General features: G+C 43.1%; 2 protein-coding genes across 14 annotated transcripts in view; one reads left to right on the top strand and one right to left on the bottom strand.

Annotated features, from left to right (window-relative positions):
• The window catches only part of SH2B3 (SH2B adaptor protein 3), a 35,132-nt gene extending 31,113 nt beyond the window's left edge, over positions 1-4,019 (top strand). Inside the window, exons 3-8 of the mRNA XM_060612311.2 lie at positions 2,323-2,424; positions 2,511-2,602; positions 2,693-2,787; positions 2,891-3,105; positions 3,199-3,370; positions 3,525-4,019. Coding sequence (XP_060468294.1) covers positions 2,323-2,424; positions 2,511-2,602; positions 2,693-2,787; positions 2,891-3,105; positions 3,199-3,370; positions 3,525-3,820 — 972 coding nt within the window. The 3' untranslated portion in view covers positions 3,821-4,019. The remainder of the gene's footprint in view (positions 1-2,322; positions 2,425-2,510; positions 2,603-2,692; positions 2,788-2,890; positions 3,106-3,198; positions 3,371-3,524) is intronic.
• ATXN2 (ataxin 2) overlaps positions 1-27,534 on the bottom strand; it is a 128,332-nt gene that overhangs the window by 1,419 nt on the left and 99,379 nt on the right. For 4 of the 13 annotated variants that reach the window (XM_078435803.2, XM_060612301.3, XM_060612302.3 and 1 more), the window contains 7 exons: positions 21,890-22,074; positions 21,447-21,579; positions 17,785-17,838; positions 12,457-12,602; positions 11,544-11,771; positions 9,036-9,204; positions 7,552-8,185 (listed from right to left, as the gene is read on the bottom strand). In XM_078435803.2, the coding sequence (XP_078291929.2) occupies positions 8,157-8,185; positions 9,036-9,204; positions 11,544-11,771; positions 12,457-12,602; positions 17,785-17,838; positions 21,447-21,579; positions 21,890-22,074 (944 nt within the window). In that variant the 3' untranslated portion in view covers positions 7,552-8,156. Of the gene's footprint in view, positions 1-15; positions 6,516-7,276; positions 7,415-7,551; positions 8,186-9,035; positions 9,205-11,543; positions 11,772-12,456; positions 12,603-17,784; positions 17,839-21,446; positions 21,580-21,889; positions 22,075-27,534 lie in introns of those variants that run through there. The other 9 variants (XR_009604089.3, XR_009604090.3, XR_013551375.2 and 6 more) reach the window with 6 other exon arrangements.

Here is a 27,534-nt window from a genome sequence, read left to right on the forward strand (position 1 = left end):
TGTGGCTCCAAGCACGACAACTGGGCTGGCTGAGGCAGCTCTCCCACAGGCTGCCTGAGAAGAGTCAGGAAGAACCCGTGTCATCATAGCCAGTGGGCAGATGGGAGCCAGCATCTGTGCAGCCAGGGCTGGCTGTGGGTGAGGAGGGGGAATCCTCTCTTTACCACTGCCTGCCAGGTCAGCAGTTCCTCAGCTGCTGGGGAGAGTGCTGGCATGAAGGCCCCACATTCAGAGTGAAACCAGTGGCTTTGCTGGTTAATCTCAGCATTCACCCTGGGGCCAAGGCCCAGAGCAGAACCGAAAGGGAGACTAGGCCTGTTCCCCTCTTGGCCTGGCCTACTTCCTCCCAGTGATCCTGAGGGCCCAGAGCCAGTGGGGAGGCTTGGGGGCCAAGCAGAGCCAACTGCAAAAGGAGAAGGAAGGAAATAGCCTTGTACCTTACCCATTTTACAGAAGGGAAATAGAGGCTGTAAGAGGCTGGCTGTGAAAGCTGCCAGTCCTGCACACTCTGGCACGCCCAGGGACCATTTAGGTACTGCACAAGACTCCTGTGTTCCCCACATGTCATGGGCTCCCATCCCAGGCTGAGGAATTGGGGTGTGGGGGAAAACTTGAAAGATAAAAACACCCTGGCTGGCACTGGTCGCTTAGGGCTGGGATCGACTGAGCTTGCTCCCTCCTCCGTAACATCAGTCTGACGATGCAGTCCACCGCGGGTAAGCGTCAGGGGCTCGGCTTCTAGCGCTGTCACTCCCCCCAGACTGCTGGCGGTGGGCCTGCATTGGGAAAGAGCCCCAGTCTGGCCAATCCTCTCCTGCCAGACTGCTCCTTGCCTCCTTGTTCACCAGCGCTCCAGTGGGTGGGCAAGGGCTGAAGGCAGGTGGCCTGGCCCTAAGGATACCATCCTTCCATCGGAGACTCCTGGTGCCTGCGTGTCTGAAGCAGCCACACGCACGGCTGTGGGTATGGGCTCTTGCCCTGCTTTTTGAAAAGGTAACTTCTGCCTGAGATGCGGAGGTCGGATTCCCCTCAAAGCCACAGCACCAAAAACTAGCGTTTGGGCCTGCCTCGTTTCCGTCTCTCTGCCTCTGCCCCATGCTGGCTTGCTCAGCCTGGTCACCTGGATGTCTCCTGGCCCCAGGGGAAGAGAAGTAGTACTGGAGGCAGGGCCCCAGTTGGGTTTTCCCATCAATTCCCCCATCATCTCTGCCTTCTTCCTTCGTTCTCATCTGCTTTTGGGCTGTGCTGGGAGCAGCCATTGATCATCTCGTGACCCTGGAAAAACAATCTCATCAGTCTGATCACAAAGGGAAGAGGAGGAGATGCTGGCTCCCTGGAAACAGGCATCTGCCAAGGTCAGCTCCTGCCAGGTTGAGTCAGAAAAGGTGCTCTTGGTGGCAAAGCAGTAGGGGACCACCTCCCATGCACTCTGAATCCCTGTGTATGCTGGAGGTCATGGGAGCCTCCTGGGCCCAAGGTTTTGGGTCAGTTTCCAGCTGGTTGTAACTGGGGCCAGATTAGGCTTTGCCTCTTTAGGCATGTTGGCAGAGGCCCCAAGAGCCTGTGGCTAAGCTACTCTGCCACCCCTCCCCTGGCCCCCACACCCTGTAGCCAAACCCACCCTTCCTTATCCTCAGATTTGAAGGCAGGCAGTTGTGGGAGTTTGAGGTTCTAGGCTGTATGCTGTGGACAGAGGTTAAAACCGATCTACCCTCTTTCAGCCAAATGACTTCACCTCCAAGAAATTGTGTTTCTTGTCTTTAAGATGTGGTGACATCATGGGTTTCCTATGGCTGATGTTTGGTCAGAAGCCTGCACTAATGGGGAATTGACGCGGGGCAGAGGGGAGAAGCTAAAGGCAGGATGATCACCCAAGCCCCTGGCAGTCAGCACCACACAGGGAAATGTGACTTGGATCGGATGTCCTCGTGTCCACTCTCCAGGTCTGTTTTGACGTGACCTGGCTGGGCTCGGGGCTCTTTGTTCCACCAGTGGAAGGGGAGACAGATGTCAGCAGGCAAACACACGTCACAGCTGGAGTGTCCACAGGTTCAGGTCACGAGGGCGTTGGCCCTCATCGCACTTTGGTTTCTGTAGGTCGCAGTGTTTAGGGGGTGAAGTCAGTGTTTAAGAAGCTATGGGAGAAGGGCCCTCGGCAGGCTTCTGCAAACCAGGATGCTAGGCCTTTCCCCAGGCCTGGCATCATGAGTGCTCACTTGGCAAGCTAATCCCCCGGGAAGACCGCAGGAACACACAGAGGCCTGGGTGGGTGAAGGGCCGTGAGGGACAAACCTCAAGTGTCCGCCTTGGTCTCCTACCTAGAGTTCAAAGCCCAAGCTACAGGCAACCTGCTCCAATATCCAGGAGGTCCGGCGATGCACACGCCTCGAGATGCCGGACAACCTCTACACCTTTGTCCTGAAGGTGAGTGACAGCTTTCCACACCCGGCGGGGGTCATACATACACACACCTGAGGCACCCACACGCTCGCTGCTTTCCTCCCTACCAGGTGAAGGACCGGACCGACATCATCTTCGAGGTGGAGGACGAGCAGCAGCTGAATTCCTGGATGGCTGAGCTCCGGGAGTGCACAGGCCAAGGGTGAGGCCCCAGAACATAGGGCCCTACTCCTGGCACAGCCTTTCCTGCTCCCCCGATCTACCCAGATCCTAACCTCAGCCTCTTCAGCAGGCTGGAGAGCACAGACCCAGAGACGCATATTCCCTCAGCCCTAGAGCCTGGCACGTCCAACTCTCCGGGGGGGAGCACAGATTCCCTGAACCAAGGTGAGTGGGTCTAGGCCTCTGTCCTCCATGTAAGTCAGAACCAGCTTTAGCCCAGGACCTCAGGCACCCACAGGGGGCCATCATCCCCCATCTTGTCTACCAGGTGCTTCTCCTGGGGGGTTGCTGGACCCAACCTGTCAGAAAACAGATCACTTCCTGTCCTGCTACCCCTGGTTCCATGGCCCCATCTCCCGAGTGAAGGCAGCTCAGCTGGTTCAGCTGCAGGGTCCAGATGCTCATGGAGTGTTCCTGGTGCGGCAGAGTGAGACCCGGCGCGGAGAGTACGTGCTCACGTTCAACTTCCAAGGCATAGCCAAGGTATGGGGCACGGCAGGCGGGCTGGTCCCCCTGCCCCCAGGTTGAAGGCCTGCAGCGGCCAGTGCCTGAGCCTACTGTACTCGCCCCCTGTAGCACCTGCGCCTGTCGCTGACCGAGCGGGGCCAGTGCCGAGTGCAGCACCTCCACTTCCCCTCTGTCGTGGACATGCTCCACCACTTCCAGCGCTCGCCCATCCCGCTTGAGTGCGGTGCTGCCTGTGACGTCCGCCTGTCCAGCTACGTGGTAGTCGTCTCCCAGCCACCAGGTGTGACCCTTGATAAAGGGGGTGGGCGGCAGAGGGTAAACGCTCGCTGCAAACCCAGAGCCACAGCGATGGTTTTGTGTTCTTTCAACATTTAGCCCCTCTGTCACATTAAGACTGACAGCGCCGGTCTCTCTCTTGGTCACTTGTCCCCCAGGTTCCTCCAGCACTGTCCTGTTCCCTTTCTCCCTCGCTCACTGGGATTCGGAGCTGGGCCTTCCCCATCTCAGTTCTTCTGGCTGTCCACGGGGGCTGGGCCCGGAGGGTCTCCCAGGCCGATCCTCTCCCCCAGAGCAGATATTCCACCTGGTGCCTTCACCCGAGGAACTGGCCAACAGCCTGCGGCACCTGGAGCCTGAAGCCACCAGTCGAGCCCGGGACTCAGACTACGAAATGGACTCCTCCTCCCGGAGCCATCTACGGGCCATAGACAATCAGTACACGCCTCTCTGACGGGCGGTGAGGAACCCTAGGCCTCACACGTGCCCCCGAGGAGCACAAGCAAGCGGAGATGTGAACTTGTGAATGTAACCTTCTTTCCTTCCTTCCAGAGAGAGATTTAAGGGACACTGTTAACTGCTCATTCCAGTTTGGATGTGACCCTTCTATTAGGCCTGTTGAAGGGCCTCCTATAAGTTTTATCCATCCATCACCTGGCTTTCTCCTTATTGTTTACAGATGTAGTTCTTGTTCGCAGAGGCCGCGAGCTCCCACCCTGGGTCCCTAGGACCAGTCCCCATCCCTCTTATAGGAGGTGGTGGGGTGAGGGCCAGATCTGGCAGGCCGAACCTTGGTTCTCTTTTTCACTGTCACAGCTGATGACAGACTTTCGGGGGGGGTGGGAGGGTCGTCAGGAAGCCCAAAACACTAACAAGCCCTGGATTCACCTACGGTTTACCCATTGTGGCCTCGGTCCACGTGGAGGCCTGCCACTCCCTGTGCCGTAGGTGAACACATCAATCCTGCTCCGACTCAGCTTCGGGACAAAGCTCAAGGTTAAAATGATTTTAAACACTTTACCTCAGATTAACTTTTCAAAGGATTCAGGTTTCAAAACTAAACCATTGCTTGTTTTGTTGCACTCTTTAATACTCATGCGATTTTGCAAGTCTGAGACAGCTATGCAAACCCTACTTGACTTGTTCCCGGTCTGAGCCAGCATGCCTGGCTTCTGTGTCTTTTGCATCCTCAGGACAGTCACCTGCTGCTGAGTAGCCACTGTCCTTCCTAAACGTGGAGAAGTGAAGTACGTCACCCTTTCAGGGAAATTCAGGCAACTACTGAAACAGGGTGGCAAAGAGGAATTCTACCCTGGTGCCTTAACGAACAAAAAAACTGGATACTGGTTTACAGTAGCTTTATGGTTAAACCAGTTTACCCAAGGGGTGATAAGGGGCGAGGGAGGAGCAAGCAAAAAGGGAGGAAGGGCTCCTGGCCCCTTTCTTCTAAAAAATCCTTCACCACCAGGGCTGGCTCGGACCACCCCCCCCCCCCCCCCAACCCAAGCATCTAATGGCTGGCTCATAAACTATCCCGCAAGGTTTTAGGCTTGTTCTTGAGTCAAAATGGGAACTAGGAAATCTGGTGCCACAACTAGTGAGAAATTCCTTTAACAGCCCACACTCAGTGTTCCGTTCCAGCTGCTTCATTTGAGGAGGAATGTGTGTGCGTACACACTCGGGCGCACATCTCCAACAGCTGGGGGGTGGGGTCCTGCAGTTAAATCTCCATCTATACTTGCTTTTCACCAGGGATAGAATTCACAGGGGGGCTGGCTCCTCCCAGAACTTTCAGGCGGAGGCTCAGAAACAAGGGGGCAGTGACAGAGTGGAGCCAGCTGCTCTGGGTGCCAGCAGAGCCATTTGACACAGTCACCAGGCTGGCTTCTAGGAAACTGAGAGTTTAGCACAACTTAACATTTATAGACACATCACTCAGAAACTAAATTTAAACCCTGGCCTACGACTAACTACTGCCTGCCTTATCTGGGGTGAGGGTTTGGTTTGCTCCCTCCAGCCATTCTCTGTTCTCCCAGAGGTCAGACTTCTGTTAAAAAAAAAAAAATGGGGGGGGGGGGGGGGGAGGAAGCAGTCCCCTCTTCACCACTTTAAAAACCAATGCTCCTGAGTGTTTTCACAGACTGCAAAGCAGATCCATTCCTGATCCAAATCGGTGGTCTTTTTCTAAGGACACTTTTCTTTCCTTTTCTACACAAGGCAGGTTTCTCTAAGTAATGAATGCTAAGTGAGGTGTGATCCAGAAAAGTAAGCACTGTTCCTATTTCTCTTTTAAAAGAGAAAGCTCATTCTAGAAAGTCAATGCTGACAAGTCACTGGTACAGATTTTCCCCTTGTCTGCACAGGAAAGGGGCCAAGTAGCCAACAACCCAAGTTTTTCCCCTCCCTGTAGCCAGAAGTGTAAACATCTGGGATGTGACCTCTTTAAGGCAGGGCACTCACTCCTTAGCTTCTCACCATACAATTCTCAGGTTAATGCCAGGAGGCAAGCCAGGCACAGCCAACCAGCAGCTCTGAGCCACTGGCTACAAAGGACAAGATCAGACTCTGTGACAGATAACTGGGAGTCACCCACCTCCAGATTCGGTGTAAAGTGTTCAAGGAAAACGTTTCCTTTTTAAACATGTCTGAGTTGCCAGGACAGCTCAAATACCTCCTGAAAAAAAAGCCCCCTCATGGCCTGGGAAGAAGTGACACTGAGCCAATGCCTTTACTTTCTGCTAGAGCAGGTTCAGCTCGAGGGAAAGGCTCCCTGGGCTTGATGCCTTCACAGCCAATGAGGCAATGTCCCCGCCAGCCCATCGTGGTCACAGCATATCCCACCACCCTCCTCCTCCTGGCCCCAGTGTGACCGCTGCTGGCAGCAAGGAACCAACAGCCCCTACCGGGAGCCCAGGCTCTGAGTGCCAAAAGGACGGTAAGCATCATGACCCTCCAGTTATCTCCAATTACAAACAACAAGGATAGCCTGACTGCTCCCAGCACCATCACTTCATTCTTCCGTCTTGAATCAACTTTTACAAACTAATAGTCACCAGCACCAAAGAATTAAGTCAACTAACCTGCCTTGAATTTTAGACCAGCAATCCATATGGCTTTATCTGGTATAAATCTTCTGCCTTTGATCATTTCTGGACCGTGTAGGAAAAAGGAATAGCAATCATTAAAATCTTAGGCCAGAGAACACTATTTTTACATAACAGTTTCTTTAACCTAAAATCAAGGCCTTGAACTCTTCCCTAAGTGTTGCCTGGGATTCCTTCATGCTTTTAATTCAGGGCTACGTCTCTTATCGCACATGTCATGTGAGCTCCAACATCTCCCACAGGCTAGAGGAACTTGATAGTATAGTATCCACTGCCTCTTAACAAGGACACATCTGACATCCAGCGTTTGCTTGGAATAAGCAGCACATTGTAATGACAACAGAGTAAATGGATCCATTCTGTATCATCATAGGCAGAAAGTATTTGGCAAATTTTTATGTATTGTTTATGTACTGTACAAGTAACTTATTCTTGAATAATGCAGATTTTGCTATAATGTACAAACTGCTACACAGGAATTAAAAAAAGTTTTCAGAATCTTGATTTGTTGCCACGATATTTAAAGCTCTATTATAACAGGACTGTGGTCTCTGCAAGATCCTTGCTCTGCTCAACTACTTGCTTTTCCCTTTGTCCTCCTCCCACAAATTTGGAACGTTAGCAAATGCTTGTGAATCTACAGCGATAAGGTACTTTGTGCATCACTGCTTTTCAGCTCTCAGGATTTATCAGTTTCTTTTTAAGCAGGGTCTCCTGCCCTCTACTGGTAAAAGATGGGTGAATCAGGAAGACTTGTGACTAACAACACTCATTTGGGTTCAGGAGATATTAAAAAGGAAGCTTACAGAACCAGCGTCAGGCTGAGGATGTGGGATCTCAGTGCTGCCCAGCTCTGGCCAGCCTTCCTCCTTCCGGAGCGGACCTTTATCCACCAAAGAGAATGTCTCAGTCTTGTCTTTTTCTAGAGATACCTTGAACCAGAACTAAAGGTGAAGAAGAAAAGTCATTTGACAACTAACCTTCCAGGATTTAAGAAAGTACACTCAGCCCTCCTGCCTTGATATGAAGTATCCTATAACAGAAACATCTTAAGCTTGTACAAACACACACTAACTTGGTATCAGTTTTTAAAACTTTTTTTATTTTTTAATTTTTTTTAAGTTTTTATTTTATATTATCTACAAAGTAAAAGTTTTTTCCCTTAACTTAAAAGTTGAACCACTGTAGACAGTGATCACTTCATCAAACTTGATTTATAAATAATAACCCGTCATTTTGACGGTAAGAATTTACTGAACCTTTGTCAAGTTTAGTAAAAGGGCGTTCCAAGTCTTGATTTTTTTTTTTTTTTTTTTTTTTTTTTAGCAGTAATAGCAGCAAGAATCAACTCTTGTTACTTCTTTTGCTAGCTGATGTGTTCATGACTTTCGAGGGTCATTAAAAAATAAATAACTTCCAGTTTCAGCAAGCAGAGCTGGGGTACTCGCGGGACTCTGAAACAGCATATGGAATTATGGAACAGCCCACAAGTTCCTAAATGCCTCTACTCGGTCCAAATATCTTCCACTGCAAGTGAACTGTTAGCATTCCTATTGGATGTTACAAGAAATCAACATATATTTTTTAAAAACAAAATAAATGAAATTCTAGTTTTCTGTGCTTCCAGTTGGTAGAAGCAGTAGAAGGGAGGAGGGAATTTGGCCTTTCGGTTCCTCCAGGGCAGCCTTACAACTGCTGTTGGTGGTGGGCTTGTACTGTAAAAAAGAAAAGTGAATATTTAAACAGGAAACTGGCAACACCACACATTAGCCTAGTGTCTCTGCAGCACACGACTGTAAACTATCCTCGTGCTACCTGAACAAGACTCAAAATTTAATCCACTCTTCCCCCTCCCATCTGCACCAAAAGGGGAAGGGGCAGGTGGGTGGGTAGAAACAAACCAGTCAGATGGAAACCACTTCAGATAAAACTCCCAGAAGACTTGTTGCTCACGGGGTAGGAAAAAAAGGCCTTAACATACCCCCTCCCCAAATACCAGCCAAGCACCAGTATTGCTTTCAAAGTAACAGGTTAGACTGTGAAATATTGCCATGGCAGCCATCAAGTATTAGAGCACAATCACGGGGCATTCTCTCCCTGTCAGGGCATAGGCTGGAGCTAATGCTACACTCAAAACCGATCCACACACAGCACACTTTCTCATCAGTAGTATTCTCCAGAGCTACAATCAAACTCTGCCATGGTGGTAACCACCCCCGTCAGACTGGGGAGGGGGAGACTAAGGAAGGAAAACGCTGCCCTGTCCAGCCTCTTTAACAAGGAAGGCCAACTGAGTCCTAAGCATGCGTCAGCCACACAGAATGCTGCTGCTGCTGCTTCTCATCAAGCCAAATCCTGTATACCATCAGAACACACACAGACTCAGCTCCTGGAAGCCTCAGGCCCTGACACTGAACTGATCGTCACAGTCCCTCCTGTGCACGCTCTGGCGGGTCTTGCTAGTTCTCAAATGCGGGGCTTGAAGCGCTGGCCCTGCCTGCCATTCGACCTGTGCGAGCAGAATGCTTTGGGGTGCCCGGCGGCCCCTGCACACACACGCCTCACCTGAAGGGTGCGTCATATAGGGGAAATGCGCTGTTGTCGAGACTGGAATGGGCTGTAGTGCACTTTGAGCGAGGGCGGCCTGGGGACCGCCGGGTGGCTGTGTCGTCATTAGCATCATTGGCGCATGGGCAGTTGGATGAGAAGGAACCATTCCTGACTGTACATGAGCCTGAAACAGAGAGCTCTTTTACGCATACAGGCAACATCTCCAGCTTAAACAACATGTCAACTGTGTTCCTTTCATTGGGCTGGTGGGGCAGGAAAGGCCGACAGGGGGGCCCTCAGGGCCCTTTTCTCTGAGGACATGCCCTAGTGGATCATCAAGTGACCTACTGACATGCTTCACCCTTCAGCGGGTCCAGGGAGGCTGAGGGAGCAGGCGCCTAGTGAGCCTGAGTAAAAATAAGGGCTGCAACATCCTGGCCTGCAACATTTCTGATTGCTGGATTCTATGTATGTGGGGCAAGGTCATCACAAAGCTCAGACATCTGATCCAAGGGCAGCTTTCTCAACTTAATAGGAGGTGAGATGCAATGATGCTTCAGAATCTGGCTTCCAAGTGGGACCTGAAGTAGTTTAAAGACAACCTCCCTTTTAAATAGGAAAGCAGATAATAAGAGTAATCCATGGATTACTTAGCCCTCTCCTTGTCTGTCCCTCCCCTCTGCTTCCTGCCGGCACACCAGTACATCTCCGTGAAGAATGAGTCAGGGCAGCGAAAGACGAGATGCTCAGGCCCCTTACTATAAGGGACGTGCTGACCGAGCAGGAGGAGTAGGCTGCAGTAAATGGCGCCAGTGAAACGGGGAGGAGTAAAGTGAAATTATCTGGGCCAGACCTGTGTCCCGAAACTAAGTTATATGATAACGAGTGCAACCTGGTTTCACTGTCAAGTTGGAAAGGTTTCAGCCAGCCCAAATCACTGGATCCCAGCTCGGGGTGGGGGGAGTGGGAGTGCTGGGGGGGGAGGGGGGGGGGGGACTTGGCAGGGCCAGGAAGAGCCCTCCTTTCCTGCCTCCCATACTGTGCACTGTTCTAGACCACAATAAGCCTTGAATGAAATGCTCTTTTTACTCTTACGTATTCAAATGGGCCCATGGCAGATCTGAACTTCCCCAAAGGGGTTAACCTTTTTCTCTTTCAGCACAAAAAACACAAAAGTGAGGTTTTAGGAACCCCAACTTACATGGAAATTCACATACCTACTTAGCCACCAGCCTCTGCTAGCCATCTACAGGACCCCAGCTCTCATGAAGCTCCTAATTCAGCCAAACCATGCTGGCCCACATCTGACCAAACTGGCTCCCCTCCCCACTATCAAAAACAAATCATCCACTGCAGTGCGCCATACTACAGAACCCTCACTTGTGCAGAGGACGCCCAAACTTCCCAGAGCTGTCGAACTCTAGTTACAAGGTCGCATTCTGAGATTGAGCTCCAACTGAGTCACATCTTCAGCCCCCAGCACACCAGAGCCTCAGTGGTGCACTATCCAACATGAAATGGAGTTCAGTGAGGCAGTCTAGCTTAGACCTCCCCAAGAGAGTTCCGTTATGAAAGCGGCAAAAAAAGACATCAAATACAGCCAATTCACTCTGAACAGCTCCAGGGAGGGCCTCAAGGACAGCATTAGAGCCCAACTTCAGTGAAGCTCCTTATTAAGATAATCCAACTTGGCCCTTGATTGCACTGGACTTTTCTCAGCAGCTGATACAGCCAGCAACCATTGAGATGGCAAACCATACCCTTCAACCATTAGAGGCTTACACTGGAGGTGAGCTCCAAAGTGGCTCCCAGGCTGCTCTTTAAGAAAAGTGGGACACCTGAGTGCTTCCGACTTCTAGTTACACTGCACCAATGTAACAAGGCCAAGCCTTTTCAAGAAGTACAACATATGGTCAAAGTGGGTGTACCTACAGGCAAGGAAAACAAATGGAGAGATTTCTCCGAAACTCGTGTGACTAACATTCAAGCTGACAGGCCCAGGGGTTGTCACCTTGGAGAGCTGAGAATTTGTGAAGGCCCACCCTCCCTGCCAGACTTCTCGGTGTGTGTGTGTGTGTGTGTGTAAAAAAAGAGAGAGAGACAGGGAGAGAGAGGGAGGGAAGGAGAAAAGAAGAGGAAGAATATATATATATATATCAAATATATATATAATATATATATCATATACATAATGTGTACATACATAGCAGTGAAGCTATATAAACATAGCAAAGCAGACACAAGAAGGACTGGGTTGCATTCCAAAGTCAGAGATATTTTTAAGGTCTCAGATGGGAAACATTAAAGGACTGACCAATCAGCAACTTCACTGATCCCATTACAAAACCACACGAACATTCATTTAGGGCCAGATCACATGTATTTGAGCAGGAAAAGGGAGACAGGCAAATGGCATCACACACAGGGTTTCCTAGCTTGCAGAGCATCTGGCTCCTTGCTGCTTATCTGATAACCTTCATATTCTACTTGGTCTTCAGAGAAAGTTGGCTAAAGCTGGTTTACCTGAGGTACATGGGCCATGTGGGGAGGATTGGTGTATGCCGGCTGAACATGAGAAGGATGAATCGTAAAGACGGTCTGTTGTGCTGTTGGGAAACTATTCTGTGGCGACTGCGTATTGGAGGCAGGGGTCATGGAAGGTGGGGTTGGTGCGAGCCCCGCGTGGTAAATGGCTGACTGCTGCTGTGGACTGGCCAGATGGAGCGCCTGGGCGGCCTGGTGCTGATGGTGCTGCAAAGCCACAAGAAAGAACTGAGAAAACCACTTCTTGAATGAAAAGCAGTTAAGGTCACACACAAAGCTGAACTCTGCATATGAAAGCAGGCTCCACTGGGTCCATCCAAGATGAGGGGCAGTGGAAAGGACCAGAGAATGTGCAGGGTAGTAGGAGCATGGCTGGGGTGGGGGTGGGGGGGGCACCTCCGGTTCAGAGACACTCCTTTCTGGGTGCAAGCCCTTATAGCCCTCAGCCAAGCAGAGGTAAAACAATACCACTGCCCCAGGGAACTGAGAGATATCAAAGAGATCCTTAACTGCTTCCTTAAGAAACACCACTGCAGAAGCTAACAGGAAAAAAACTCATTGTATAATCATCAGTAATGAAGTTAAAAAAAAAAAAAAAAAAAAAGCCCCAAGCATATTCCTTATGTGATGTTAAATTAGATTTTTCAATCAATATTTCCAGAACTTACCCAATCACCTTATTCTCAGTATGTATCTTAACAGGACTTAACAGTAACAACAACAAAAAGCAAATCCCAGGAGCACAGCCTGCAGAGCTGTAGGCTGGCTCCATGAGGCAGAGCTGCGGGGTGTTTTGATCACGTGGTACCGAGCATTCTGCCCCGCACTGCACAGAACGCTCAGTAAACAAAACGAGGACACAATTCTACAAGACCTCGGAGTCTCTCCTTACCTGAACCGGACTGGGTGCGGGATGACTTCCACCATGTTGGCTTTGCTGCTGTCCGGTGGGGGTAGCTGAAGGCTGAGGATGTGGAGTATGTGGGTGCAGGGTAGCATTAGGGTGCGCATACTGCTGAGCAAGGGAGCCAGTGGAAACTGAAGTGGAAGAAAAAGGGTGTGTACGGTCGACATCTAGGACAGTCTCCGCTGCTCCCCTAAGCCTCATCAGTTGAGCTTTCATGATACTCAGGGTCTAACTTATGCTCTTTACCAAACTATTTTACTCCATTTAAATCATCCATTTTCTTGAAAAAATAAGTGAAGTTATTACTTAACAATCAGACTAGCATTTATATAACCCAGCTGTATACATTTTATGAAAATCTAATTAGTGTAAATTTACTCTTAAAACAGTCACTAGGTTCTCCTGAAAAAGCAACTTAAAAGCATAGGCAGAAATCATTCTCTCTCTCTTTTACACACACACACACACACACACACACACACACACACACACACTCTCTCTCTCTCTCTCTCTCTCTCTCTCTCTCTCTCTCTCTCTCTCTTTAGCTCAAGGCCATCATCTGGCTAACCTCACCATGCTACTGCCCTGGAGTGGGCACAGTGTCCCTAGGCACTGACTGTATTGGGGCTGGGAGAAAGGGCTGGATAAGGTATGCGGCAAGGTCAGGGCTCTATTTGCAGGGCCAAATGACCACAGTCTCTCCCAGCTGATCACAGAAGTCACTCAGTTTATTCCCTGGGCCCTCCTTGCTCAAGGCTCTCTCACCTTTGCTTTAAAAAATCTAGTAAATGGAATTACCTAAACTATGTGGAAAAATGAACTCCCTTCAAAGCATCCCAGTCTTTAGAAAGATTCTTACTAGAGTAACTTCAAAGAAAATATGACAGGCCACTTTAAGTAAAAATGTGTTCATTAAAGATAACCCAAAGCCAATCCTTTATGAATCTCAGCAAGGACCATACCTTGATACAAAACAGGGAGATTAGGCATAAATTCATTTGTGCACGTATTCCTAAAACACCAATGTGAGAACCAAAATCACAGTAAGACTAATTCACTGCTTCCAGTGACTACTGACAACACACTGATATAAATCTAACCATGAATGGCGATGAGCTGCTAAGTGTTCTCAAGATACATCCCCAGCAACAGGGGACTTCCAGACTTCTCAAAGTCATCCTAAAATCCCTGAGAAGCTAAGCCCATTCACAGAAACAATTCCCAAATAGCTCCCTCATGTACCTCATACACACAGACATACAGGGGACTGACAGGGACAAACAAGCACTGATTTGAGATCAAGCACCCTAACTCTGGCAGTCTAAGAGGCATGACGGCCAAGAGTCACTAGCATAGGTGGCACCGGGCATGTCCCATGGAAACGTTATGCTAGGTTTAGGCACATGAAGCAATTCTGCAGTGCTTGACACTGTAGGGCCAAAGGCCACCAACATGCCAGCCTAACTGGTTATCTCCCCAACTCTGTGTGTGTGTGTGTGTGTGTGTGTGTGTGTGTGTGTGTGTGTGTGTGTGTGTGTGTATTTTAAAAGTAGGCTCTACACCCAACATGGGGTCTGAAATCACAATCCCAAGATCAAGAGTTGCATGCTCTACCTACTGAACCAGCCAGGTGCCCTATATATATGCACCTTTTAAAAGAGGGAAGGGCGAGGCAAACAGCCAGTGCTAGGATCACCTGTGCATCCACTGCCAACACCAGAGTGGGCATTAATGAATATTCATGAATGCCCAGATTAAACGAAACACTTTGGTTTACACACTGAAAACATTTCCCTAATTATGAGAGTTAATACACACTGGAATATATTAATAAGGAAAATTGTGGCAAGATACTCTCTGGGTGTTTCTAGGAAGTCAGTGCCTGTCTTCTGGGAGTTGGGAAGAATGATGTGCTGATTTCCTTAACTCCACGGTCCCACAAGTCAATAAAAGTCAGTTAGTGTCTTTCTTCTACATCATTTGCTTATTAGAAGGCCATTTTCCACTATCACATTCACTAGGTTAACTTTCAGAACCCCTCAAAGTGTCTAGACATTGACTTGGTCTAAAAGACTTGACATAAATTTTGAACCGGACTCTACTCCTGCAAAAATCTTACACTCATTTTTCAAATGTATTTTTAAATAACTAAAATAGCCACATGTAGCTAGTGGCTGCTGATTAGACAGCACAATTTATAGCATACTTTCATCATAGAAAGTTCTACTGGATAGTGACGTCTAAAATCATTCACATTCCTTTTCTTCCATCCTTCCTCCCTCTTTTCTTTCTTCGTTTCTTTTCCTTTTTTTTTTTTTTAAAGTAATCTCCACCCCCAACATGGGGCTCCAACTTATGACCCAGAGATCAAGAGTAGCATGCTCCATAGCCTGAGCCAGCCAGGCACCCCTCGTGTTCCTTATTTTCAAACTACTAGCATTAAAATCCTCCACACACCCCAAGCTTCTGAAATGTTTCATTTGTAACAAGACTAAATCTATCCAGGGGGAAGCAATTCCTGAATCCCATATTCTATTTATGAGGTTTCATAAAGAGAGAGTACAGAATCTCAGAGTTTCTATTTTTTAAGCTTTATTTATTCAAGAAAGGTTTGTAGTCTTAATGACTTTCTAAGCAAAATTTTAAGGAACTAAAAACAATAAATAAATTCTAGCTGGGTGCTGTCTTACTAATTTTCCCACATAGAAACAGGACCTCATTAAGAGAATAATTATGTCTTTACGTCTCGTAATGAAGTAATTCATCAATTTAAAAGGGTTAAAATCTTGAAATTATTTGGAAAAAATTAAAGATGAAATATGTCTTATTGTGCATTTTTAAAAGGAATCTCTGCGAGAGTACTTTACCAACAGTGAAAGGCTTTAGAGTATTATAATTTATAGCTCCTTTGCACCGACAGCACAAATACTTCAAGTAATCCAAACTGCGTGCATCTATACAGGTTTTGTTTAAAACACCCAACCTTTCCCTACCTAAGCACCAGCAAACTAGAATGCATCATAAGAAAAATCAAGGACATGTAAATATGCTTCATTAGCTGCAAATAAAACTTTTAAAAGTTTAATTAGAAATATTTTCCTCTGTTTATCTCCTTGCTTAAAAGATATCTGCTAACCAGTACCTCATCCAGGAACTCTTTTCCCATATTACGTAGGAAAACTGGGTAGGTGACTGGGAAAAATGTGAAATCGATACTTTAATTCAATCTTTATGACAACAAAAATATGGTCTGGTTCCTCAAAAGGCCAGTTATGAAGGAGACAAAGAAAGACGGGACAGGAGGGACATTAAAAGGCTGACGGGGGAAAAGGTGGAAGGGAAGAGAGAGCCAAGAGAAAGGAATCAAGATAGAATAAAACTGTAGAAGAAATCTACTGGAATCAGAGAAGGGAGAAGTGGAGAGTGAAGAACAGTAAATGCTGGGCTTTACAGAGCTAAGTCAAGCATTTAACTGCTTTTATTATCCATGCTTGCTAATTTAGCTGAGGAGTCCAAAAGGTAAAAATAAATGTTCTTCAAAACTCTGATTTACCTATTCATCAAACTTCTATTTATAAAAATTGAGTTGCCTTCATGAAATCTGGATTAATGCAGGCTAATCAAAGAAGTATTGCTTTTTTTGGGTCAGACCTGGTCCAAAAGTTCCTCACTCATTGTGTTCCTTGATACAAATGTTTACAACTCTAAATACGTGACTTGTCAAATCCTCATAACATTAACCACATTCTAAAAGTTGTTTCCTAAGCCATGATCTTACTGAAGCCAGTTCAGTCAATAATGTTGTGCCTTTAATTTGTAACTAGGTTTTGTCATTTTGACCTTGGATGCACAAGTCATGAGAGATCACCAGCACTGCAACACTAAAAATGAAAACAAAACTCTTAAAAAGGGGTAAAATGCAACTAGACCAAACCATGGCAAAATGGCTTGTGGGGAGGGGGTGGTACAAGCAGCAACTTAAATTATAAATAGCAGCCCCACTGTTAGCTTCTTTTAAGAACTAATAATTCCTCTTAAGAGAAGTTATACTAAGGCAGTTAATACTTAGGTGTGATGATTAAGAAACTTTTAGCTACTTACCAGGAAACTGACTCCAAAATTATTAAACAGAGACAGTAAGATGGTGAGGATAACTACATTTGAGACCTCAAATTGAGTACATAATAAAATTAATTACTGAAACTGTTTTTTACATACTATATCACATACAAAATTTCCCTTTAATGGTACAGATCTACAGCAAGACTCCTTTTTAAAGAGCATCTATTAAAGGATTAAATTTGTTAACAATTCCTAGCACCAAATAAATAACAAGTACACACTTATTTTTGGATACCAAGTCATGGCATAGTTAATGAAAGCTTAAGTCAAAATGTTTTCTCAACACTTTTTAAAATCTGGCATTTAGTAAATTCAGGCATTAAGTCTTTCTAAAGTAACCCAAAATTTAGTATCTAAAATTTTAATATTTAATATCCCTTAGAATATAATATTGCACATAAAGTTACTCATTACTGGCATACACTTCTGAAGGACTTCTGCAAATTAGTACCTTTCCTATCCAAATACCAAAAGTCCACGACTAGCCTTACTTAAAAACTGCCCTACAAAATAAATTAGGATGTACCCTACACGTTCATTTCCAAAAGAGAGCCCTGCCCAGACTTTCTTCATTTAGGAGCCATCGTTTATTTACCTTTTCACTGGTAGTGAGAGGGGCCAGTGCTGCCAAACAGAATCAAGCAGCTAGGTCATGCTTTCCTGGTGAAGCTCAAAACATCCTGGGTGTCTACCACTTGAGTATTTTAAACCTTCAGTCATGCAAAGACTGAAAAGACAGAAATGTTTCTTCCCTAAATTTTCAAACCTATTCAATTAAAAATCCTTATAAGGATAAATTTCTTCTAGCCAGGATACTGAAAAAGCCTAATATTTTAAGCTTTTTATACTAAGTTTGTGGCTTGGTTGAAAAAAAAGGGAAAAAAAAATGCATTTCTGGAGAAGTTTCTCTGAACAAGGAAAATATTAGGCATTTCCAAAACAGTCACATGTTTGCTTGGTATGCAAAAATTAATTTCTGAAGCAACTCAATTTTTTAATTAACTCCAGCTTTCTTAAGCTGGGTTATATTTCCTTTTTTTAAAACTCTGAATTATTTACAAATATACATTATTTTCAATGATTTTGTCTGGCACAAGGAAAATACTGCTCAACAAGTCTACTCCCTTAACATGTATTCTTTAAAAAGTGTTTTACTGTTCAATAAAAATTAGTATAAAAAACCCAACTCACTGGCAAAGTAGAAAGAAGGGCTTGTCTCCTTGTTGTATGGTAATTTGGGGCATGCTGAATTTGGGAAATAGAAAGGTAAATTAGCCTTTTGAGGTGTGCATTTTCCTAATTTTCTGGAAAGGTTGACATATTTATAAATTTCTTTTTGTATTCATGCATAAATCATTTTTCTTATTTTACAAGAGATGACAAGTACTTTAAACATTGCTACAAAATTAAACAAGATAGGGCTGAACCAAGAAACATTTTTCTTCTGTATTGATATGCTGAGTTCCACATGCTGACTTGTTTAAATGAATAAAATCATCTAATCGAAAGACCAACATGGCATTCCACTGAATAACCTTAATATAAATAATGTACGAAAATAAGAGAGTATTTACCAAGTTTAATTCAAAAGACTCAAACAGATTTGTAAATCATTATTAACAAAAACATCATTATTCTGTAAGATATTTATCAGGCATCTGGAAGTGAATCCCAAAACTTAAGAAAAAATAGTTATTATTAAACATGGGTGTGATATCATTCCTTATTAAAATGTTTACATAAATGGGGTGTAGGTACACTTGGAAGGATATGCACCAGAATGTTAACAGGTAATTATCAGGTGGAGGGATAACAGGTGCATTCTCAATCTTTTTGCCTCCTGTATTTTCTAATTTATCTGCATTAAACTACCAAAAACAAACTCAAAAAGGATTCTGGATCTAACTCTTCTTGATGGCTCTAGTTGGTAGAGAAAGTTTCATTACTATTTCTGAAAGGGAAAATGCCACTGCCCTAAAAGAAAATTAGGTGAATTACAAGACAAGATGTTAAAGAAACAAAAAGGAACTTCTTTCGTTACTCCTAAGAAAAACTTCTTAGGAGGGATGGGGCAATGATGAAAGTTAGATTAAGGTCAAAGAGATGAAGTTTTTGCGATCAAAATCCTTTCTAAGATAGCTAGAAAGAGAACAAGGTCAACAACTACTTAGAATGTATGATAACTCCTAACAATGTAACTGTTCAGTAATCTGTCGGCATACCAACCATCTGAAGATAACAATCAGTCTTTAGTCATTACTGTCCTTTCTATTCTCAAAGCCTTTTGCTATGGCCATCCAATTGGTAAGTGACAAAAAGGGGACACAGAACTGTTGCCAACATCTCGGTGCATATTCTTTTGTTTGCATAAAAATTTGAAAATGTTTAGATAGAACAGATCTTAACAATAAACATAATTCATACTAAAAACATTTGGTTCCTTTGGGAATATGAAATATAAACTGCTCGAGGAGTATGAGAGTAAAATTAGCATTTCTAAGCAACAGATACATCTTAAGTTTAAAATAATGTACTCTGAAAACATATCTATGTGTCTTTATCTGGCATAATTAAGATTTGGAAGATCTAAAATAACTGAAATAATTATTGAAGAATTAATGAATTTGCTTTAGTAGATTAAATTATGGCTTATACTTCATTTCCTACTGTTCTTTTTAGAGTATGGAGTACCCAAATGAGAACCCTGAGTAACCAGCAACAATCATATGAAATCCAGAGCTTCACCCCAACCTGTCCCCTCATCAACAGACATCAATTAAATACAAGCCATGGAAATTGCAGGAGAGCAGTTCAGATCTGGCTGAGCAACTTTCTCCTGGCATTAAAAAAACTGGTCTTAATGACTAGTTCACTCCAGATTTCACTGGACATTAGGTCTAATGTTTTGTTTGCAGTATTTCTGATTTACCCATATTTCAATTGACTTCACGGTCCAAGGCCAACTGCTTTTCAAATAGAAAAGTTTTGGGAAGGTAGTTATAAAACCATTAGTGTCTCAAATACAGTGTTTACTGTACAAGCGATTTCAAACCAACGAACATTCATCCAAAAGGAAAAACCAGATGCTGGCAGTGAGTGAACACATTGAGGAGAAAGATTCTTCTCAACATCACAGTATTACTACAATGTCTCAAAAGCATGGGTACACAGACAGTTGTTCTCTAAAAGCAATGGAAATTTTAGTTCAAAAGTTTTAGATCTTATTCAAAGGGGAATATGCCAGAAAATGGGAGGAGAGAAATGTTTTCTCCACTTGTTAAATCATGATGTATTTATCAGAAATATATAAAAAAATCATAATGAACTTTTCACCTAAGCCTTTAGCAAACCAGAAAATTGTTGAAATATATACAAATTGCATAAAAGCGTACATGATGAGTCAATGGTGTCTTTTTATACATATTTAGTCCTGGTTAAGACAAGCCAATGACAAGCAATCATAACCAAAATCAGTGTGTTGATATACTTTTCAATTAAATTGTGAATGGGTTTCTTGTAAGAAAGTTTCCCAAAATGTAGCAATTACCTCATTTTAATTCAAAGAGAATAATCCACACAGGAAGTTTTAAGTGATAATGTGGAAAATTAAGATCAGATTTAAGTTATTTTATAAAAACCATGGCTATGATCATGTAGATTTCCTACCACTGTGAACATATGCAATAGAAGCATGTCTCCAGGAAGTAAGCACGAGCAGGTTATAGGTGACAAGAAGGATGATTCCTGCTGCCTGAGTCCCACCTAGTCTTATGAACCTCTAAAATCAAGTGTCACCTGAAGTTAAAAAGGAGAAAATCTTTATTCTTAGTCATTAAAAAAGTTTTAAAAGGGTTAAGAACTGAAATGGCCATGTAATCACATGTAACTATGATTTCATTCTAAGAGTGGCACACTTTTTATCTGTATGAATGAACTTGAATTTCTCTCCTCACACTCTAAAAATTGAAACGCCAATGGGAAAACCTAACTGACCGCACAGGAGCGCTCAGGAAAGTTCACAACAAAATTTACATCTTAATGAAATCGGCACTAATTTAACGTGATTTTGAAAACTATAATATGGGTCAACTCACTGATTCTATATTACAAGATGTAAGTGGAAATCTTAAATTCTCAACCATGAAAACCATATTATTTTAGTACCTCAGACACCTAAGTTGACCTGCACAAAGTTCTCCAGCCATAAAACTCAGATGGAGATTTCTGCTTATTATTCTTATATATACCATTTAATTATTTTATATAGGATACTTTTCTTCATTTTACCATTGCTTATGATGACTGTATTTAAAATGTGACTAATGTCTAAGGCATATCTAATGTTAGACTATTCTGACCACTTAAAATACAGCATGAGGCAAAAACATACTTTTTAACATTTTAACATTTGTTAACATTTGTTAAAATGTTAACAAAGAGCAATAAAAATATGTAATGCCAGTAACTTCCAGGGGAAGAAGAGAAGCAGAATGTTTTCTTGCTGGAGAGTGCTTTCATTATGGTAAAACTTTCTTTTGTGCCTTAGGCAGGCCATGCCAAGTGGTGGTAATACTGATGAGGAAGAGGAAGAGGAAGAGGAAGAAGATGGCTTTCTCCACAAAAGATGCTTTCTGTTACACACATCATTACGTTTCAGTTAAACTAAGGAGAAACATCTGAAGACAGAGGAGTTTTAGAAACAGATTTGCCAAAACTTATAGAAATGGGTTCATCTTTTCTTTAGATTCCTGACCCTCAATGGCACAAGTTATTCTTAAAGTATCTTTTCAGAGGTTTAAAACAAATTAAGAATAGTCACACACACTGAAAGAGACAAACAAAAGTCTTCCTACCATACATCGCATGCGTCTGCTCATGAGCCCCGTACTGAGTTGCTGAAGAAGACACTAAACCAGGCTGGGCATGTGCTGGTGGTGCCATCATTCTAGCATTACCCTGTATTACAGGACTATAGACATGAGGATGCTGTGTTCAAACAAAAAATAAAGAGAAAACATTAAACTATCCAATACAGTCAAGCAAATTTTAGTTAGATGTCTTAACTCCATGGTTTCCAGAAACAAGTCTGAGAATCCTAAAACTGTTTTTGGCTATTTCCTTTGAAATACGTTAACACTGATCAGCAATCTTCTATGAAAAAGACCCCCCAAATCCTTAGCTATCTACTTCACCATAACACACAGCACAACTATAAAGGAAAACCCCTTTACCATATTAAAAGTTAGAAGTTATTTAAATGGAACAAAAATGAAGAGTTCGGTCGTATCGGCCTTACCTGAGACTGATAATGTGGCACATGCTGAACAAGAGGCTGATTTGGAAACTGCTGAGGACTATAGGCAACATATTGTGTGGAATAAGCTGGTGGGGTGGCCACAATCGGTGGGCCTGCTGCTGAGGCTGGGTGCATCATGGTGCTCTGATGATGCTGGTCTTGCCGCTGTTGGGGCATATTTGGTACTGCACAAAAGATGACTTAGTATTAGAAAAGAGCATCTCCAGAATCAAACACATGAACACGGTCCACGAGCCTGGGCATGATTGGACCCCCCTGCCGGCCTTTCCAATGCCATGTTATACCATTCCCTCTGCTGCTGCAGCCACTCTGGGCTATTTTCCTGCCACACGTGCTATTAGGCCTCAGTCACAAACACTGATTCTCGAAGTTCAGCTTGGACAACTCTGACTCATCCTTCAGGTGTCAGCCTGAAAGCAACTTCCTCAGAGAGACCCTCTATAATGACCCCCAGATTTGATCAAATCCCTGCATCAGACTCTTACAGCACGATAAAATGTTTCTTTCATACTACTACTCAGATAACCCCTGTCTGATATGCCAAATTATGCCGCTTGCTACAGAAGGGCATTAGACGTATACAAAGAAAAACAATAGTTCACAAAAGCCAGTATAGAGCCAATACTAATCTTAACTCCATCTTAACTTCCTACCACTGAATTCTTACACAATTTCTTGCTTTCTCAAAACACAGCATCACATGCTATCACGTAGCAGATTTCTAAATAGCTCTTTTTTAAAAAATGTTTTTCGTCTTTTATTATTCCACCCAGATTTCTGCCTATGGTCCTCCTCCTGTTAAAATTCTAGTTAAGAATTCAACTCATGGGGTGCCTGGGTGGTTCAGTCAGTAGCGAATGTGATTCTTAGGGTGTGAATTTGGATCCCACATGGGTGCAGAAATTACTAAAAAAAAAAAAAAAAAAAAAAAAAAAGAAGAACAATTCAGCTCAACTGTCGTCTCCTTTGTAGTATCTTTCCCAGATTGCCCAAAAGAGCTGGCTGCATGTTTTGTGTATCTTTCCCTTGCATGTCTATTGTAACACTGATTGCTGTCTGTGATGGGTTTATGGAGTGATGTTAACAAAGCCACTTGAGGGAAGAATCACGAACCACTGCCCACAACAAGGTATGAGGCACAAAGAAGGTATAACTTGGCATCTTCATAAAATCACCAGAATTATACAAGTAACTACTAGTTTAGTGACAAAACTTGCTTTTTATCTTAAATATGTGAATTTTCTTAGTATACATTTAGGGGAGCTATATACTGTTTTATCTATTCAGAAAAGCCAATATGAAAATGGGAAAAATGAAGATGGTAATATCTTTCTGAATTTGATCTTCAGAGTCCACATATTTCTTTTTATAAATTTTACTTTATTTTAAAATGTTTTATTTATTTATTTTTTTTTAATTTTTTTAAACTTTTTTTTTTTTTAATTTTTTTTTATTTTTGAGACAGAGAGACAGAGCATGAACAGGGGAGGGGCAGAGAGAGAGAGGGAGACACAGAATCTGAAACAGGCTCCAGGCTCTGAGCTGTCAGCACAGAGCCCGACGCGGGGCTTGAACTCACGGACCGTTGAGATCATGACCTGAGCCGAAGTCGGACGCTTAACCGACCAAGCCACCCAGGCGCCCCAAAAAATGTTTTATTTATTTTTGAGAGAGAGAGAGCATAAACGGGAAAGGAGAGGGGTGGGTGGGACTAGGGAGGGATGGGGGGGTGGGGGGGGCACAGGGACAGAGAATCCAAAGTGGGTTCCACGCTGTCAGCCTCAAGCCTAATGCAGGGCTCAAATTCATGAACCACAAGATCATGTCCTGAGTGAGCCAAAGTCGGACGCTCAACTGACTGAGCCACTTAGGCGCCCCTCCACATAATTTTTTTTTAAGTTTATTTATTTTGGGAGAGAGAGAGAGAGAGCACACACTCGCAAGTGAGTGGAGAAGGAGAGAGAGAGGGAGAGAGAATCCCAAGCAGGCTCCCCACTGACAGTGCACAGCCTGATGCAGGGATCCATCTCACCAACTGTGAGATCATGACCTGAGCCCAAATCAAGAGTCAGACACTTAACCAACTGAACCACCGAGGTGCCCTGAGAATACCTGGGGTGTCTGGGTGGCTGTCAGTTGAATGTCCAACTTTGGCTCAGGTCATAACCTCAGGGGTTCAGGAGTTCGAGTCTCACATGGGTTTGATGCTGTCGGCACAGAGCCCACTACAGATCCTCTGATGCTCTGTCTCCCCCTCTGTGCCCCTCCCCTGCTCATGCTCTCCCTCTCAAAACTAAGTAAAACATTAAGAAGAAAAAGCCAGTTCCTTTTAGTAAAGAAAAGCCACCCCAAATTCCTATAACATTTTTATCAAATGAAAGGTTATCTAATTAAATTCACTAACTGAACTGAACCTTTTCACTATTTTTTGATATTTGATTATGACTCTCATATTAAAATTAGAAAGCCAGGCCAGTGTACAGTCTTAAGATTTAAAATTCTAGTTACACATACAGAAAATGTCTGAATACAATCTTTTTTTATTTTTTATGTTTATTATGAGAGACAGACAGAGAGAGAGAGAGAGAGAGAGAGAGAGACCAACCATGGTAGCAGGGCAGTGGAGGAGGTGCAAAGAGAAGGAGACACAATCTGAAGCAGGCTCCAGGCTCTGAGCTGCCAGCACAGAGGCTGATGCAGGGCTCCAACCTCATGAGCCGTGAGATCATGACCTGAGCCAAAGTCAGACACTTACCCAACTGAGCCACCTAGCCACCCCTACAATCTTTAAACATAAAAAATTCAATTATACAAAACTAAATCCTCCCTTCCACCGTCTGCATACCATTTTCTTCGCTAATAGCAACCACTATCCTACTCATTTGCACATACGCATATGTATTTATACAGACATATACCTGGGTCTACAGTGTATATATTTTCCTTAAATTTAATCTACCTTAATATTAAATGATACCTGGGTGGCTTAGTCAGTTAAGTGTCCAACTCTTGAGTTCGGCTCAGGTCATGATCTCACGGTTCGTGAGTTCAAGCCCCCCAATGGGCTCTGCACTCATAGCACAGAATCTGCTTGGGATCCTGTCTCTCTCTCTCTCTCTCTCTGCCCCTCTCCCACTTGCTCTCGCTCTCTCTAAAAAAGATAGTAATGGAAATTCATACTCTGGATAGCAAAAAATAATTGCTAATTTTTAAAGGAGCAAATAATGGCACTATTAACTATGATTTTTAAAACAAAGAGTCTGTAACTCTTAAATATACACACTGAAATATTGATAGGTGAAATTATATGATGTCTAGGATTGCTGCAAAATAATCCGGTGAAGGCAGGGTGTAAGACAGTGAGGCTATGAATGACCATCACTGGTTGTGAGCTGATAAAGCCTTTCAAAAATGTTTGTAATAGACAGTTAGCCCAACATGAAATAATTTTTTAAAAATGACTAAAAGATGATAAACAAATGCAACTTGTAAACCTCATTTGGATCTTAACTGGAACAAATTAATTGTAAAAATATACATATATTTTAAAGATACCTAGAGAAATTTGAGGATATCAGGGAAGAACTGTTCATTCTATTTGGGGGGGATAATGGTACTTACAGGTGTTTTATTGTTTTAAGAGCCCTAATATTTCCAGAAAAATGAATTATTTACAGATAAAATGATATATCTGAGACATGCTTCAAAATAATCTAAAAGGGAAGGGATGTTACAGGTGAAACAAAATTGTCCTTGAGTGTATGATTTTCAAAAGTACTTGTATACTACTGTACTATTCTAACTGCTATATATATATTTTTTAATTTTCAATAAATAGGTTTTTAAAAAACTTATTTATTTTATTTTTTTTTAGTAGTCAAGATATGTATGAAGCTCAAAAATAAAGAAGAAAACCTGGGAGTGGCTGGATGAAAAAGTAGTCCTATCGGAGATAAGCACTCTAATAGAACAGAACAAAAAACCCCAGAAATAGACTCAACTGCACATGGGCCCTTAATATATGATAAAAAATAGCATTTCATATCAATTTGATCTCTGGCCATAATGGAATTTAAAATTCAAAAACAGAAATACATCTGGAAATATTCAAATATTTGGAAATTTCAACACAATGCCAAATAACCCACTGGTCAAAAAAGAAATTATAAGACAAAAAATATTCTGAATTGAGTAAAAATGAAAATACAACATAGTAAGTTTTGGGGATGCAGCTAAGACAATGGTTAGAAATCTGTGGCTTTAAATACTTCTATTAGAAAAGAAAGTTTGAAAATCACCAACTGAAGCGACCACCCTAAGAAACTAGAAAAACTGCAAATTAAATCCAAAGAAAGCAAAAGAAATTAAGTGATAAAAAGCAAAAATAAACAAAATAGAAAATATAGAAAAAGCAATGAAACTAGAAGTGGTTCTCGGAAAAAATCAAGGAGTCTCTAGCGAGACTGATCAAGAAAAAAAGGGAGAGAAACAAATTATTAGCACCAGAAATGAAATACAGAGCATCATTACAGAGACTACAGGCATTAAAAAAATAAAGAAGGGGCGCCGGGGTGGCTCAGTCAGTTAAGCGTCCAACTTCAGCTCAGGTCATGATCTCGCGGTCCGTGAGTTCAAGCCCCATGTCAGACTGTGTGCTAATAGCTCGGAGCCCGGAGCCTGCTTCGGATTCTGTGTCTCCCTATCTGCGCCCCACCCCCACTCACATTCTGTCTCTCTCTCTCTCTCAAAAATACATAAACATTAAAAAAATAATAAAATGAAATAAAAATTATGACAACTTTAGGCTACTACATTGGTAAGTTAGACAAACGGCCACAATTAACTGGATAACAAAACGGTACAAAGACATTACAAAGTAATGCAAACTACAGATCAATATCCCCTAAAAGCATAGGTGAAAAACCTCCTAAACAAAACACTATCAAGTCAAATCCAGGAATGTGTAAAAAGGATGATACACTATGACTAATGTAAGTGGGATGCCAGGAACGCAAAGCTGGTTCAATTCACAAATAAATGTAATTCTTCAAAATAACAGCAAATCAGAAAAACTATATGATCATCGATCATCATAACAAAGTATTTAACAGAAGTCAATAACCAACCATTCATGATAAAAAAAAAAAAAAACCTCAGCAACTTAGGAATCGAAACCACACCTAACTGTATGCAGGCATTCCTCAGAGATATCTAGGTTTGGTTCCAGACCACTTCAATAAAGTGAGTATCACAACAAAGTGAGTCAAGTGTGTTTTCTCATTTCCCATCGTTCTACAAGTTATGTTTACACCATACTATAGCCTGTAAGTGCATAACAGCATTGTCTACAAAACACAACATGCATACATTAAAAAATACTTGATTCCTAAAAAATGCCAACCATCATCTCAGCTTTCAGTGAGTTTGTAATCACTAATCACAGATCATATATATATATGCGTGTGTAAATATATATATGTGTGTGTGTATATATATGTATATAAAACAAATAATGTAAACATTTAAAATAATGAGAATTACCAAAATATGACACAGAGACAAATGCTGAGCAAACGCTGTGGGAAAAATGAAGTCAACAGACTTAGACTTGCCTGACAAAGAGT

The sequence above is a fragment of the Panthera onca genome, chromosome D3 (genome assembly GCF_046562875.1).
Source record: "Panthera onca isolate mPanOnc1 chromosome D3, mPanOnc1 haplotype 2, whole genome shotgun sequence".
Taxonomy (NCBI): Eukaryota; Metazoa; Chordata; class Mammalia; order Carnivora; family Felidae; genus Panthera; species Panthera onca.